At 50.5% G+C, this 15,658-nt stretch overlaps 8 protein-coding genes across 8 annotated transcripts; 5 read left to right on the top strand and 3 right to left on the bottom strand.

The window, feature by feature from the left end:
- Positions 1 to 49: 49 nt before the first annotated feature.
- On the bottom strand, positions 50 to 2,281 carry IAR55_006637 (uncharacterized protein; the record flags this gene model as incomplete). Its single annotated transcript, XM_066949717.1, has 8 exons — positions 50 to 438; positions 526 to 859; positions 933 to 1,163; positions 1,278 to 1,484; positions 1,555 to 1,652; positions 1,735 to 1,879; positions 1,948 to 2,093; positions 2,188 to 2,281. 8 exons carry the CDS (start codon positions 2,279 to 2,281, stop codon positions 50 to 52), a joined length of 1,644 nt encoding a protein of 547 aa, XP_066800011.1.
- Positions 2,282 to 2,995: 714 nt separating this feature from the next.
- IAR55_006636 (uncharacterized protein) lies at positions 2,996 to 4,019 on the top strand (the record flags this gene model as incomplete). Its single annotated transcript, XM_066949716.1, has 3 exons — positions 2,996 to 3,075; positions 3,174 to 3,305; positions 3,407 to 4,019. The coding sequence occupies 3 exons, from the start codon at positions 2,996 to 2,998 to the stop codon at positions 4,017 to 4,019; spliced, it is 825 nt and encodes a 274-aa protein (XP_066800010.1).
- Positions 4,020 to 4,504: 485 nt separating this feature from the next.
- Positions 4,505 to 6,228, top strand: IAR55_006635 (uncharacterized protein; the record flags this gene model as incomplete). Its single annotated transcript, XM_066949715.1, has 5 exons — positions 4,505 to 4,761; positions 4,864 to 5,311; positions 5,381 to 5,470; positions 5,576 to 5,797; positions 5,872 to 6,228. The coding sequence occupies 5 exons, from the start codon at positions 4,505 to 4,507 to the stop codon at positions 6,226 to 6,228; spliced, it is 1,374 nt and encodes a 457-aa protein (XP_066800009.1).
- Positions 6,229 to 6,437: 209 nt separating this feature from the next.
- On the bottom strand, positions 6,438 to 9,193 carry IAR55_006634 (uncharacterized protein; the record flags this gene model as incomplete). The annotated part of the gene is made up of 10 exons (XM_066949714.1): positions 6,438 to 6,769; positions 6,832 to 6,840; positions 6,898 to 6,938; positions 6,995 to 7,148; positions 7,205 to 7,501; positions 7,553 to 7,679; positions 7,748 to 7,877; positions 7,938 to 8,259; positions 8,356 to 8,458; positions 8,522 to 9,193. 10 exons carry the CDS (start codon positions 9,191 to 9,193, stop codon positions 6,438 to 6,440), a joined length of 2,187 nt encoding a protein of 728 aa, XP_066800008.1.
- Positions 9,194 to 9,627: 434 nt separating this feature from the next.
- On the top strand, positions 9,628 to 11,389 carry IAR55_006633 (uncharacterized protein; the record flags this gene model as incomplete). Its single annotated transcript, XM_066949713.1, has 9 exons — positions 9,628 to 9,725; positions 9,834 to 9,932; positions 9,989 to 10,087; positions 10,155 to 10,286; positions 10,343 to 10,440; positions 10,503 to 10,556; positions 10,616 to 11,043; positions 11,107 to 11,222; positions 11,278 to 11,389. The coding sequence occupies 9 exons, from the start codon at positions 9,628 to 9,630 to the stop codon at positions 11,387 to 11,389; spliced, it is 1,236 nt and encodes a 411-aa protein (XP_066800007.1).
- A 252-nt stretch (positions 11,390 to 11,641) lies between these two features.
- IAR55_006632 (uncharacterized protein) lies at positions 11,642 to 11,857 on the top strand (the record flags this gene model as incomplete). Its single annotated transcript, XM_066949712.1, has 1 exon — positions 11,642 to 11,857. The coding sequence occupies one exon, from the start codon at positions 11,642 to 11,644 to the stop codon at positions 11,855 to 11,857; it is 216 nt and encodes a 71-aa protein (XP_066800006.1).
- A 649-nt stretch (positions 11,858 to 12,506) lies between these two features.
- IAR55_006631 (uncharacterized protein) lies at positions 12,507 to 13,193 on the bottom strand (the record flags this gene model as incomplete). The annotated part of the gene is made up of 3 exons (XM_066949711.1): positions 12,507 to 12,518; positions 12,673 to 12,892; positions 13,069 to 13,193. The coding sequence occupies 3 exons, from the start codon at positions 13,191 to 13,193 to the stop codon at positions 12,507 to 12,509; spliced, it is 357 nt and encodes a 118-aa protein (XP_066800005.1).
- A 402-nt stretch (positions 13,194 to 13,595) lies between these two features.
- Positions 13,596 to 15,396, top strand: IAR55_006630 (uncharacterized protein; the record flags this gene model as incomplete). The annotated part of the gene is made up of 6 exons (XM_066949710.1): positions 13,596 to 13,643; positions 13,755 to 13,959; positions 14,057 to 14,216; positions 14,281 to 14,756; positions 14,838 to 14,996; positions 15,074 to 15,396. 6 exons carry the CDS (start codon positions 13,596 to 13,598, stop codon positions 15,394 to 15,396), a joined length of 1,371 nt encoding a protein of 456 aa, XP_066800004.1.
- Between the last annotated feature and the right edge of the window lie 262 nt (positions 15,397 to 15,658).

The raw sequence follows: 15,658 nt of genomic DNA, 5'->3' as shown, positions 1-15,658 counted from the left end.
AATGCGAAGGCAGTAATGGACAGAGTCGCAAGCAATTTAATACAGAGAGTTAATCTAACACTGGAATGCCCTCGCTAAACGGTGGTTCCGTTGGATCCTCGTCTTCGTCATCAACACTATTCTCGCCACTCCTCGCTCCAATCCCCAGAGCCGCAGATAACACGATGCAACCAGCAACACCTGCTAATGCTCCAAATGCTGCTCTCATCGATCTCACGTAACATCCCACCGCGACTTGTCGAACAGTCGGTTCCAGTTGATGTAAAAAAATGACTGATTCTCTTATCCCACGGATGATCTGAGGGGCGTTGTCGCCAGAGATGTGTCTCGACAGTTGGTGGTATAGGACATTCTGGAGGACAGCCTGAGAGCCCGAGATACCCAGAACGGTCCCTAAAGACCGAAGGAGGAAGATCAAGGAAGTAGCAGCTGCGTGTTCTGAGCAAACAGTCAATCACCTATCAATCAGCTGACAGCCCCTTGACACGGGATGATGAAGATGCGTCAAAAAGCCCCTTCGCTCACCTGTCCCACTACTGTTGAGTATATCTATCAAGCTTGATATGAATAATATTCCCATTCCAGCATGTACCCAGATCAATCTGGAGACGAACCACCATTCTCCGCGACCATGATTGTCCTCGAATGTCAGGAGGAACATCAGCATCGCTCCTCCGAATAGGACGACAGCACCGATTCTTTGAGCCAAGTGACATTTGTCTCGATGCCGATGTAGGAACAGACCGGTCAATACGGATCCTATAGGAGCTGTGAGAGTCGGGTATAGCAGACGACGAGAGGCGATACTGGCAGATGTCAGTAGAGTGGTCTGGAAATACACAGGAATGAGATAAAGCACCTGAGCAGCCGTCGTACCTCGGTCAGCATCATGTGACAAAGATTTGTGAGTGGTCGAGCAAGGATCAACTCACGCCGAAGATTGTCATGGCGCCGAAAAGGTTGAGACCGACTTGAGAGATCATGTGTCGGGATTTGACGAGGGATACAGGCAACACCGGAAGAGCGACATTTCGTTCATGTCGGTAGAAAACGATCGTCGCTAAGGTCGCACAGACGAGAAGGAGAGGGATGACTGGGCTCGACCAGGGTATCTCTCCACCTCCTAAATTTATGACGATCATGAAAAGTGTGATGGCCGACATCTGCAACATCCCCCTGGTTCAGCTCAAACTCACCAACACCGCAGACACCGCCGGATCTTCCTTCTTCGATGGCTCCATTGCGTTGTAGATTGATGAGGAGACGGAAACACTCACAAGAAGTGCGCATCCTGAAATGTCGATATCTGCCATTCTAAGATCACTTCTATTACCCGCTTTCAAGGCTACGAGCTTCGGTCGAGCACGATATAAGAAGACCAAGATAGAGAAGAAGGATAGAGGGACAGGGAAGAGATAGGCGAATCGCCATCCTATAGAGTCGGAAAGAAGACCGCCGAGAGATGCACCGACAGCTGCGCCGAGCTATCACAATAGCGGAGATTCAGTTTCTGGCCGCATGCAAAGATAGCGATGAGCAGGGGAGTATACTCACACCGTATGTTACGTTGTTGACTGCCTGATAGAGTGGTCGTGATTTCATAGGTAGTATATCCCAAGCACATACTTGAGAGACGGTGATCAGACCACCGCCTGGGTACGTCCAACGATACCCGCAATCAGCGTCCATGTCTACCCATCACCTCTACACTCTCATGGAGTGAAACAGGCATACCTCCTATGCCGCAAATCGCTCTCGCAACCACCATTTGAGCTAGACTTCTACTCATACCACATCCAAGACAGCCCAAAGCGAAGAAAGTGAGAGAGAAGACATAAAGCCTCGTCCTGCCAAAGAGGTCCGACGCCCGACCATACAGCTGTACAAGAATGAAAGCGAGTAAGCAAGTCTGCAGCACAATCAACGTGTTGACGTTCGATGACTTACAGGCTGCACAGCTGTCGAGACGATCAGGTATGACGTAGCGACCCATGCAGCATTTGTGCTAGCGTTGAAGGATGTTCCAACAGCTGACTGAGTGGATGCGGCAATGGTACTCTCAAAAGCTGCCAGGAAATTGTTCCCAAGAAGGGCTGCATGTGTAGGAAGAGCGTCATCAGTGTGGATCGAGTATATATGAGGACGCGAGAAAAAGTGGAAGGCAAAGCAACGGAAAGATTAGCTTACCTGGAAGTATCAACGCAAAGTCCAACTTGGTGATGGTCACTGCGGCACTGACACCGATCTTGGGGACAAGCGGTGTCCTTTCATTGTCGGTCATCATCGGTTGCGTGTGTACCTCGAGTGGAGGCTATCACGATTCTCACACTAGATGTGATCGCTGTAAACTTTGACTGATGCTGAGAACAATGTGTGAGAACAGATAGGTCAAGGACTTCAAGATGGGACTCCGTCTCCATTCGGGAACAATCAGCACAGATGCCTTGTATCGTCCAAGGGAGTGTATGAGAGGAAGAAGGGGGCGACGCGTCGGACCTGGACACACTGAAGATCCCCACACCGCAATTCCCGTTTCGATGAAAAATATTGTAGATCGTTTTCACCCAGCTTGACCCGAATGGATTGGAGCCCGAAATGACACACCATGTCTCTTTCAGTCCGAAGACCTGCAAAGTATGACACCATCACGTTTCACTCCGAGCTGCATGATGGCGCAGGATGGCCATGTCAATCACGTATATTTTGATGCTGACAGCTCCGACAGCACGCAAATGGACATGAGCATGAGCGGATCCGAATGTGAAGAATGTTCCGGGATTCTTATCTTCGGAGATCCGATGATGAGATCTTACGCGATAACTGGGCTCCGATCCGGCTCCGGACGTTCAGCGACTGTTTATCCACTCCTCTCATTCATCGTTACTTCGCTCGATCTGCAATAGTCAGTGGTCACAGGCAGATGGTTTCCCACTTTTTTTTTTGCCAAGGCTAAAGAACAAATGCTTTAGCGACAAGGATCCAGAAACACGAGACGATGACCTCGAAGGACTTCACGTTAAATGGCCTGTTTTCCGTCAAAGGGCTCGATGTAGCTATCACCGGAGCGGGAACTGGGTGAGTTAATAACACAGAACGACATACCTTTGTTGGTGTATAGCTTTCACATGGCACATCGCACTACGACGCAGTGTGGTTGCTGACGGTGGTTTCAGAATAGGCCTGTACATGGCTAAAGGTTTCGCGGCGAATGGAGCAAATGTTCACATCATCGGTCGGAGACAGGCAAAGTTGGAAGAGGCGAAAGAGACACTACTGCAGCTGACTGCTGAAGCGCAAATTCTCATGTGAGTGGAAGCTTCTGTTATCAAACAGTAGACACTCTATCAGAAAGCATGGCTGATCAGCATGTTGTCCTGGCACCCTCTTGTCTTCTCCTCTGACGCAGCCACGTCGCTGACATCTCTTCTCGAGCCGATGTGACAGCTCTCGCGTCATCGCTCAATAAGCTTGACGTCTTGATCAATTGCGCTGGTATCGTCATCCCCGATCCACCCTGTACCCATCTCACTCCTCTCGCCGAACTTCAATCGGCACTCCTCAGCTCTCCCGCGTCTACATGGTCTCAGACATTCAGCACCAATGTCGAAGCGCCATTCTTCCTTTCTGTCTCTGTACTTCATCTTCTGGCGGCATCACCCACCGGAGGAAGGATCATCAACGTCTCATCCATCGGATCGATCATGTCAGATCCCAACACCCATCAACCGGCTTATCAAACTTCCAAAGCGGCCGTCAACCATCTCACTCGACTTATGGCTAGCAAATTCAGAGAACTAGGTATAAGAGTCAACGCCATCTCTCCCGGATATTTCCCAAGTCAGATGCAGGATCCGAATAACCCAAAGAGCATGTTGGCAAGAGCGAAAGATCTCGTTCCGGTGAAGAGAGGTGGGGAGGAAGAGGATGCTGCGGGGACTGCTATTTGGTTGGCCAGTAAAGCGGGAAGTTATGTAGATGGATCAGTCATTACCCTCGGAGGCGGCAGAGAATGGGCGTGAACGGAAGAGGTTGTATGAAAGCCATTTGGGACGTCTTCTCTTACTTATTCTTTGGGCGCGCATCGGTCGCTGCGTATACGTCCACAAGCGTTACAACGGCAAGCAAGGCGTAATCAACTGATTTACGTAAATAAAAGTAGCAGTTCCGGGATAGTGGTCTTCCAATCATGGTCTCTTTGCTCTTTCCGCACCTGAAGTATCTTCGGACAGGTTCTCCCGCGAAGCTCTCAACGCCATCACATTTCGCAGATCTGTGGTGTCTGGCCGAACAGCATACTGAAATGCGAATTGCCAAAAGAAGTCAAAGACTGGCCAAAAAGCTCGCAATGTCAGCTCCGAAGAACCAAACAACAGGTCCGGACCCCTTGACGTTCATTCAGTCCAATGTAATTTACAGATCGATACCTTTATTGAGCATCCACGCGTTGTTGATTCGCGAGGTTTGATGCTTCTATACCCTCAAAGTCGTCTCATCGTCCACCTCCATGCTTGTCCGTCTCGTCGCAGCGCTCTTCGGAGCTTTCATCCTCGTAGAATCTGCTCCCACGGGATCCCAGGCCCATCTGTCGATTGACGGCGGCGATCTGTTCGGAAGCGGTGTCAAAATACAAAAGTCAAATCCACTTGACGTTGCCGAAGAAGACAAGAGGTGGTCAATACCAACCATCGATACATGGGCTTTGAATCCGATTGGCGATGCTGCCGTCATACGAGTATCAACGACCGATCCCGAGACAGCCTTGTGAGTGAAACGTTTGCCCCGTAAGCGAGACTACACGGTCACGGGACAGATCAGACGGTCCGTTATGTGAAGAGCTGAACTAGACAATTGGGGATGTGACAGAACGACGTACGATCTTCATTTGCTTGCTATCAATGCTCAGTTCACTATTTCATCCGTTCATCAAGGTCCAACACCATCTAATGCCCTCTACACCTTTTTGTCCGATACGACCTTGATCACTCTCTCACCTTCAGCCCACCAAACGTCGGATGGTCTCACTGCTTCTGAAGACAACGAAGGGCAAGTCTGGAAATTGAGTTCACGGATCTTGAACTACACCACTGCTCCACCTGCTTTCCCACCCTCAATCTCGAACGAAAAAGTGATGACTACTCTGAGATTGAAGAATGACCCGATAAAGCTAGTGTTCTCCTCGGAGGTCGGCATCCTCAGTGTGATGACCCCTGGCGAAGATGGTGGACTTCTGCTGTTGGAGGTAGTGGATGTGAAAGCTGGGGAATGGAAAGTGAAGGATCGGGTCGGAAGACCTCTCGAGAAGAGTGGTATGGTGGGTCACACAGTACTACGTTTTCAACTTCTTTTAATGCTGTCGCACTGACCTAAACGGCTCTTGAAGATCATCGACGAGGTCGTTGCATCGGGAACTCGGATCGCGCTCACGGAGCATGGTCAGCTCGAGAAAGCTGGAGTGTCAAGTCATAACGCAGTGAGTGGGACTGAACCGTCATTCGATAGTGTGATGAGACCGTTGAAGCAGTATATTCGCCTTGATGTCTGACGAAAAGTACTCGTACTGTATATCCACTATCAGCTGTACACGCTCGACCTCCAAGATGGTCTTGACGGTCCTCTCAGATTGATCAGTGATCACACGGATGCGATCGCATCTTCTCCTGCCTTTGGACCAGAAGGTATGATCGCATGGCTGGAACAGAGAGAAGGAGGACAGAAGAAATTGTGGATGATGAACGGTGATGATGAGAAGTGGGAAGTGCAGATCAAAAATTGGAATATGAGCCCTTCCTCTGTCCTTGTAAGGTCAAGTTCAGCTTCTTTGTTCACAGCAGAGCCATGTCTGACCATTCATGCTTGCTTGCTTCTCATCAGTTCTCCAAGAACGGGGAAGCGATCAACCTCCTCGTGTCACACCCGGACCCACCTCATCCTTCATCTCTCTATCATCTCTGGACACCTACTACCCCTTCCAAACCGCCCGTAACGCCTGTCAGAATCCCATCACCGCTCAACATGACGATACGTTCCGCAATACATGTGGGGATCACCCCACTTGACCATTCTCATCTCATAGGTGTCATGTCACCCCTCACAGAGGAGGAAACTGGGAATGGGAATGGGAACGGGAAGGAACTATGGGTCATTTCGCATTCACCTCATGAGGATCCGACGGGCAATTATGAGAATATACGATTGACTTATCTCACTGAGCAAAGGTTGCACTCGTGATTTATAGCCCAGCAGCAATATGTTTATGAACAGTGTAACCTTGGAATTATGCTAGATTGGTCACGACCAGAGGTACCATATCATGCAATTGAAACTCAAGAAACGAAGGATGGTAATCGATACATCTCTAAGGGTATCTCTACAACTAACTACTGTACTTACAATACCCCAATTGGTATAACGTAGCTTGATATGCCTCCTGACACCAACTAAACATCGACTGCACCCTGAGCCAGCGCTTCCTGCTTCTTCTTCTCCACCCAATCTTCCAACTTGCCCATACCACCTTTACCCAATCCTTTCCATTCATGTTTCGCGACAGTGCCCCCTCGCCTATATCCTCCGTCCACTTCCCAGCACGTGGACATGAGAGTGGGCTCGTAACCGTGCCATGCAACATCACGAACTGTGTAACCCATACCGTAAGACTCGTATGGCTGAACACTGTAGCGCGGATTTTGACTGCGTCGAGATGGAGCGGATGGGTCCGAGTACTCTCCTGTGGCTGTTTGAAGAGGTTCCGATTCGGCTCGATTCAGGACTGAAAAATGTGTCAGCATGTCTCTCGCAACGTCCGCGCCAACGTGTCGCCTGATGATTTACCTTGCACGACTACAGGGAATATAATCGTCAGCTTCTAGGCTTTAAAAATGCCAATAGGGAACTCACCTTGTCCATCTAGACTCCAAATATGAATCAGTCCATCCGCACTGCAAGACAAGTAGGTGGTTAGTATGGTCTCGGTATCATCCTGAGAACGACTCACCTTCCGGAGTAGATATAGCTTTGTCCAGTCGATTCTCTCGGGCTAAAATGACACCTGATCAGAGTTCGCAAAACCGAGTGACCCCGGTATGTCATCACCGAGCAGTCTTTTGGATGCGCCAGTCTCTTGGGTGGTGGATACCTCATATGTCGATCTACACATGTCGTAAGTCAGGATGAGGCCAGTCTCGACCACAAACGTAAGACTCACAATCGAAGCTCGACTGCCCATATTTTGCTACAGCATCTGGCTCCATGTCGAATTCCGAATGACTTTTCATCTTTCTCAAATCGTATAGTCTCGCAGCTTGGTCTTTCGAGTTCACAACGATGTATCTCCCATCGCCTTTGGGAGAAGTATACGTGATACCTTCTGTTGCCCCGACGAGGATACCAGACGGGGTGGATGAAGACAGCGATCGTCGATCCCATACTTTGACGTATCCATCGTCAGATCCAGATACGAGGATGTTGGTCGATGATTCGTCAGCAAAGCAGACGGCATTGACTGACGGATAAGTCAGCGGCATAGATGATCTGAAGGAAGGTTTTGACAAACCGTCATCGGCATGCCCAGACACGCTCAACGATCGACGTTCAGCCTCGATATCATAGACCATGATCTTTCCGCTTCCAGCTCCTGCTACTACCTCCTTTCCATCTGCCGAGAATCGAATACTCCAAATCTTCGCAAAAAAAGGAAATCGGTCAGCTTTCTGATAATTGAGAGCAAGAACGCGGAATGAAAGCTCACTCCGAATCTGTCGTAGCCCCACATGCTCTCTGATCTTCTGCTCCCGGAGAAGTTGAGCTCGACATGCTCTTGATCGAACTCATTAGTGTACAGCATATGAACCGACGGAGTAATCGACGAGTATATCATCCTATAGTGATGTCAGTATTTTATCCCGCCTGAAAAGAGCAGCTCCGATGAGCAGAATTACTTTTCTCCCTTCTTGTCCGCGTCGCAATCGGTAACAGTCCAGCTGCCTTCAATCCCTTGGACAGTCTTAATTTTTTTGAGACTGGTCTGGTCATCAACCATCCCTCTTCTTGTGTTGGACCATCCACCCCACGCATCATCATCATCTTCATCTTCGTCCTCGTAGTCTTCCTCGTTCTCTTCTTCTTCCGGACCCGCATTTCCAGCAATTGGAGCAGGAGAAGGTACAGGTTGACTCGCGGCACGAGATCGCCGTCTCGTCTGTGGCTTCCGACTTCGAGACGTGTCGTATAGATGAAGGGTATAGAATTGGGTGGCGGTGTCTATCGGATAATCCCGATTGATCCGATGTGCGGTATCAGTGAGAGAAAGAGACGGTTAAGTCAGGGCTGGTCTTCTGCGTCAAGGCTGATACTCACAGAAGATGGAATAATCTTCCTTGGCAAATTGTCCGACGTATGGAATAGAGGGATAGGTAGCAACGACTGTTCCTGCCGTGTTTGGAATGGTTGCTTGGACCGGCTGTCAGGGTGGAGAAAGCACCTTTGAGCTTTGGATACTGGAACAGAAGAACATACGACCCACCTTTGCAGCAGAACCGTTCCAACCTCTACAGCGAGGATCTCGGGCTCTTGGTCTCATCCTCCCAGCTTTACCGGGTGCTCTCCACTCGCCAACCCTTCCAAACTCCCCTGATCTCAGAAGTTCCAATCCTTTTGGATCTGGTTCCGTTTGAGGTTTCCACCATCTCTCGTTTCGTCGTCTCGCCGCTTGTTCTCGAGCTCTATCTTCGTCGCTTACGCCTCTGCCGGCTAGACTTCGAAGCAAGGCGGAACCTCCTCCTCCGCTCGTCACTGGGGCTCTACCAGAAAGGATTCTGGCAAGCAGTGACGTTCGAGCTTCCACACTTGCCGATGAATCATTGATCAACTGGGCAATTTCGAGGAATGTCTGACCACCATCTTCCTCCTCCTCTTCTTGACCCTGCCGATTGCCACCGCTCCGGGTTGCTCTGGTGTCGGTGTCGTTCAGAAAGGTGACTCCTGCCATATCTTCATCTGATTCGTCTTCGTCATCGTCGTCATCATAATCCTCGTCCAGATCATCGTCCTCATCCTCGTCGATCATGATGTCGTCTGCGTCGATATAGAACTCTCCATCATCGGGATCGTCCTCCCACTCATCACCATCGTCATGATCTCCGGTGTCGAGCGAATCGTAGAAGTATTCGAGGTCGGGATGCAGATCATCACTCATGGTGATTCGAGTAGCGTTGACTTGCTCCCGTCCAGTGCTGTATAAGAGGCTTTTCTGACTTGCAGTGAGAGCCTTGAACCTAACGATAGGATGCTGTCGTCGGTCGCATTCGCATTGGTGATGGGAGGATCGGACACCTCCACTCGGACCTTCCCCCTTGTTCGCTTGTTCGCTTGTTCGCACATACCTCCACTTCTCCGACCGCCACAGCCGTACCCATCCCCGCTCGGACCCGACGGGTTTATCGATAACGCCGTACGAGTACTGCTACTGCATCGTGACCGGTTACAATCCTGCGATGCAAGTAACCGGAACACGTCCACACCCTCTGAAGGACCGGCAGGAATTCCAATACTTACTCTCTCCTGTGCACTCTTCTTGTTCTCTGACCCAGGCAAGGCTTGGAAAGGGACATCACGAAGACTCGGCACATCATGAGACCGTCAATCAGACAGCTAGCTTCAAACGCACCACGACAGGAATCCTTCATCGTCGCGTCCAAGCGCACGCCGTTCGGAGCTTATGGTGGAAAGTGGGTGAGACTCGACTCGACCGGGAGCGGTATCGTCGAGAATGACCTACCTGTCAGCTGTACGGCGAAAGGGTTTGGAAGTTAGCTGATACATATCCTTTTGAACAGACTGAAAGAGTTGAAGGCTGCAGAACTTGGAGGTCTGGCAGGCAAAGCAGCACTCGCAGAACTTCCTGCGGGTGTACAGGTAGACCAAGTATTCTTCGGGTGAATCGGCCCCGATCAGCGTTCCCTCAGCCCAGTGAGCTCACTTACTCTCGTAGAAACGTCGCACAATCCGACAACTCAACACCCTACCTCGCTCGTCATGTCGGACACCTTTCGGGTCTGGGACCTACTGTGCCCGCTCTTACCTTGAACAGGTACGCTGATCAATGTTCCTTGCGCTTACCTTCAGATGGCTTCAGCTGATGGAGAACATCTTGACAGGTTGTGTGGTTCAGGTTTTCAATCGGCTATCACAGCTGCTCAGCACATCTCGTTGGGTGAAGCGGAAGTATGTCTGACGGGAGGAGCAGAAGCGATGAGTATGAGCCCATACACACTTTCGGGACTGTCTCGGTACGTCAGCAAACACATAAAAGGTTGTGATGGGAGAGTTGACTGTGTTGAAACAGATATGGGAATCGATATGGCATAGATCTGAAGCTCGAGGACTCCTTGGCTGCCGCCTTGGTTGACCAAAATCCAGGAGGTGCAAAAACGCCTATGGGTGGTAAGTTGCAGACCCCCAGAATCGAAGTTGAGTGATTACGTCTAAACCTCTTCCGCTTGAAGTCACGGCAGAGAATCTTGCGAAAAAATACGGCATCACAAGGGATGAGTGCGATGGTGAATCAATCATGCAGGTTCTTTTTCCAATCGCTGACCAACTCATGCTCCGTTTCCAGCTTTCGCTCTGATGTCTCAGCAACGTTACGGAGCCGGTCTTGCCGCTGGGGCCTTTGTGTCCGAACTCGTCCCCGTTACTCTCAAACCTATCAAAGGTGTACCTCAAACTCTTTCGGCCGACGAACATCCCCGTCCGCAATCCACGTTGGCATCTCTCGAAAAGCTTCCTCCCGTATTCGTCAAAGAGACAGGAACAGTCACCGCAGGTAATGCGTCCGGCATATGTGATGGTGGTGCAGCGAATATAGTGATGTCCGAGCAAGCGTTGGGTAAATATGGTGTCAAGCCTTTGGCGAGAATCGCGAGTTATTCATGGAGCGCTTGTGAGCCGGAGATCATGGGCATTGGACCGGTCGTAGCTGTCAGAGAAGCTTTAAGAAAAATCGGCAAGACAGTTCAGGACATGGACCTAATCGAGGTGAACGAAGTGAGTCAGCAGCTGCTCACGGCCGGCAGCCCCAGACATCTGACGCTTGATATCGGTGTCCAGGCCTTCGCGGCCCAATGGCTGGCAGTGCAAAGAGAGCTGGAGCTGCCAATTGAAAGGACCAATATGTTCGGTGGTGCAATTGCTGTTGGTCACCCGCTCGGAGCGAGTGGTGCGAGGTGAGCCACAATCAAGATGTAACATGGGATACCCTCGCTGACATCAGCGTCTTAGGATTCTCGGTAACCTGACACACAACTTGACGCGACTCAACAAGCAGTGGGCCTTGGGAGCGGCCTGTATCGGTGGTGGACAAGGTATCGCAGTCGTACTCGAGAGATGTTAGTCGTGTGTCTCTAGGTCTTATATAGGCTGTTGTATGCATCGTTGTGAACCTTTTTTGCAGGTAGAGGATGCTAAGAGTGGTATTGTAGCCAGGGTCCTCTGAGTGTTTCATGCGTATAAATGAGTAGTCGGGGTCGGTAGAAGTGAAGGACCCTCACCGTACAGGCAGAAAGTCGGGAATCCTGATCTTTTCTTCCTCTCTTCTTGACACAGTGATTCATGCAAGCGACCTTTGCAGACCGTAAGTAGAGTCATGCCAGCCAACAAGACCACCAAACGACCGATGTGGCCAATCTCTACCGACTACTCGCATGCCATGACGCCCGAAACCAGACCAACAATCACCGAATCTGCCACTGCCTCGCCTTCCTCTACCTCTCCGCCCAAGAAAATGGTCAAGACTTCGTCTCCTACCCAGTCGTTAGCGAAAACAACCTCGAGTCCTGGAAAGAAGATTGAGACTATGTGAGGAGAGCAATGGACACCTGAGAAGAGGCTGAGGTTGTTTGAGATCTATACGGATCGCGCTGACGTGAGATGGGATGACGTTGCGAAAAGAGTACGTGGGGCTTTTGCCCTTTCTTTCTGTACTATCAGCACTAGCTCCCGTTTCGCTGGGGTGCTTCCCATCAGTGTCGCTCCGTACATATCCGAAGAGGCTTGATCTACCTCCGGGCCCCATCAAGCAGTATCGGGCCGGTAAGAGATGACAACAGCTTAAGTTACACTAAGGATCCTCGCTGGCGTGAGCACATGGCTCTCCAGAGATGGGTGACGAGTACACGGGCAGACAGTGTCGAGAACAGTGGCAGGGTGCGACGAAAAATAAAATCAAGAAGGCGTTGGTGGAAGAGTGAGGCCTGTGGGATCCGCCGCAAGAATGATGCTGACCATAGAATGGAGAATATGGAAGAAGTCTGAGCAAATTGGAACGAAAGCTGAGCAAGATATCCGTTATTCTCTTGCCCAAATTGTAACATAAGACCAATCGATCCGATTCGATAAGCGGATGGGTATCAATGCATGATATATAATATGCTCAGTCACAGCCACACTTGTATGGTTGGGGTGGTGGTCTAAATTGTGATTCAGTCTTTCTTGGTCACGCCACCACCTCGTCATCTTGGCATCTGCAACGGTACAGCGTCAGCATCTTTCACAGAACTGGGCAATCCCTTTCCCGCATATCTCTCCCAGCCCCGAAGTCGCCACAACGTTCTTTCTTTCCTCCGACTGTCCGACTGTCCGAATGGCCAAACTTTATCCGGATCGACGTCAACTCACCTGCACGCCAACCTCCTTTCTCCATTCTTCGAACTCCACTTCTCTCGATTTGTAGCTCTTGACCAATCCGTCCAACACCTCTTTGATCCCCGAGAAGTTCGTCTCGAGACTCGGCACCACGTCGACTACTGATCGCTTGACCAGTGTCCCTCCTATCAATCGGTAACATGTCCGGTTTGGGTCCGAGCTCGTTAATGGACGGAGGGTTGAGAGGACCAAGCTGTGGACAGGGCGGGATTTAGCAGGTTTCCTCCTTAGATATGACATGAGGCATGTAGGAGAGAAGACAGAGAGGTCAAGCATAAAGCTGTTGAAAAAACGCGAGTGCGGACCCGTACTTCGATACGGCTTGTTTGAGACTGCTTTGACGAGGAACAAGAGACATCATCCACTCACGCATGCTCTTCCATTTCTGACTCAATCTCTCCAATCTTCTGAGCAAGGTTTTGCAGCTCGGTCCTGTATCTTTGGAAGATGACAGGGACATCTTGGGGACTCGCTTGGGAGGCTTTGGGCGGCATTGCGATAAGGTGATCCGATACGGTGCTCTCGAGGTATAATGGGTCGCAGGATAGTGTATAGGTTCATCGACCGACTTGATGCATGCATTCGCAGCTGTCCCGACGTTTGACCAGAGAGCGAAGACGCGAGCAATAATCCGTAGTCAGTAGTCAAGAAAGCGTGGCCCCGCGTCGATGATGAGGGACGGAGATTCGGCGTTTCTTTACGATGTGGCGCAATGTGAAGCCCAACTCAACTCATTGTAGACTTTTGTTCGTGGGTTTCATCAAAACGTCAAAAGCTGATACGTGATCCTGTCCATCCTATATCCATCTGGAAAAGAGACGTATCCACAGTCTTATATATCACACGACAAGCGCAAGGGAAAGATCAGAGATATACAGGATCAGATACGGAACATCATGGTTGACGCAATCCCCATCGCACCGGAATTGCCCTTCAAGCAACAGGTGAGTTGTTCACCTTCCTACTCGACTTACCGCCCTCTTGACGATACTGGTCAAGATGTCAAGATAACCATACGAACGATCAACTGATGATGTCTTCGCTACCACCAACAGATCGTCGAACTGGCAGCCCATCTCTCTCGATCCCTTCCCAACCCAGATCAAACCAACACCCGAGAATTTGTCGCTTCTTTCGAATCGCAATTGACGGCTGAGGAAGGAGAGGATATTAGCGAGGAGAAGAAAAAGGAGGTCGTCAAGGCTTTGGTCGCCAAGTTTGTTGAGCTCAAGGGAGGATTGGAAGCTGCCAAGGAGTCAGGTGGGTCTCTTTCCGGTTGCTGCTCTCTTCACCTGAAGTAAAACCCCATCGAGGAGGTTGGGATAGAGCTGATATCGGTCTGTTCCCGTTCTTGCAGAAGTTGAAAGCTCTCACTTATTATTACAATATCTCCTCTCGACTTCGTTTGAGGCATCGTCCGAGGAATACTCGACGGCCATCAAGGACGTCGCTGAGGCTGTGAAGAAGGGTGCGGAGGGTTCTAGCAAGTCTGGAAGAGTCGAGGCTGGTGCTCGAATGTAAGTACGGTGCTGTTAGGACTCACTGAAGGACGGAGACGCTTATGCAAATTTGTCCTTGCAGCCTCAACAACACCTACAACCTCCTGCCCGTCTCTTCTTCTCTTCGATCCTCCGTTCTTCTCACCCTTCTCTCACTTCTCGCCGGTTCATCTGATCTCTCTTCTCTCCCTCTTTCTCCCCAGACCCTCACCACTGCTCTCGGACAATGGCAGATCTCCTCAAGCGATAAAGTCCATTTCCTCACCTCTGCCTCAGAGCTATACCAGTCTTCCGGCTCTCTTTCCAAAACTCTCGACCTCCTCACTCTCGCCTTGAAGGAGAGCGTCGAGGCCCAATTGGTCGAAAAGGCAATCTTGATCGCTTTGGCCGTTCAGGACAAATTCGAGTTGGATGAGGTGTTGAAGATTCAGGGAGTCAAGGAGCAATTGAGCGGGAAGGCTGCCGAAGTCGTCAGTCTGTTCGAGGGAGATGAGATCGAGGCCGTTGGGAAGGGTCAGAAATGGGTCGAGTCGAACGGTTCTTGGGTCGAAAGTGCTGGTGAGTCCTCCATTCGTGATCATTCCTGCCATCTCAAGGGTTGCAGCAGAACCAATCAGCTGACCATTGATCGGTCATAAGGTATCCCGGGTTTCACCGCCGATTCCGTCTTGAGAAAACTCAGACTCATCGCTCTCGTTGCTCTTGCCGCCAAAAGCGAGACTCGTCAACTGGAGTATGCCCCTGTCGCCAAGGCTCTGGCCATCGACGAGTCCGAGGTGGAGACTTGGGTGATCGATGGTGAGTGGTGGCGTCTTGCCTAGATAGATCTCGGGAATCAATAATGACCTGAAACTAATTTCTTCAACCCTCCTCAGCTATCCGATCAAAACTCATTGTTGCTCGAATCTCTCAACCCCAATCTCTCATCCGAATCCAATCCATCTCATCATCATCCACGTCTGCACGACGATTCGGTCCTTCCGAATGGCAATTGCTCGAAAAGCGATTGTCTGATTGGAAGAAATCCGTCAGCGAAGCGAGGGCGGTGGTGGAGGAGGCGGAGGCATTGGCCGCTCAAGGTCCGGTGGTGCAACAACAGAGGAGAGGAGGTAACAGAAGACAGGGAGGTCAACAGCAACAACAGCAACAGCAATCACAGGGTGAGGGCGAGAGGCAGGAGGAGGTCGTAGTCGCTTAGATGGGATGGTTGCGTGCTTTGATCTGGAACATGCATCATGTGCCTATGCTATGGCTGGTGGAGACAAGCGGTACGCGAACTTCAATCACTTGCTGATGGTAGGGTAGTTGCTACAGCGTCGATCTCGTTGGGATGGTTGCCTGGAGAAGAGGTACTGCTTCCTTGATGTTTGCAAACTATCCGAAATTCATTTCTCATCAAATCATCTGTACGAATATAGACTACGAGAGAGAGAATACAACATCTGGAAGAGAGGGCAGGC

This window comes from Kwoniella newhampshirensis, chromosome 14, assembly GCF_039105145.1.
Source record: "Kwoniella newhampshirensis strain CBS 13917 chromosome 14, whole genome shotgun sequence".
In the NCBI taxonomy this organism is placed as follows: Eukaryota; Fungi; Basidiomycota; class Tremellomycetes; order Tremellales; family Cryptococcaceae; genus Kwoniella; species Kwoniella newhampshirensis.
This window is presented reverse-complemented; position numbering and strand designations above follow the sequence as displayed.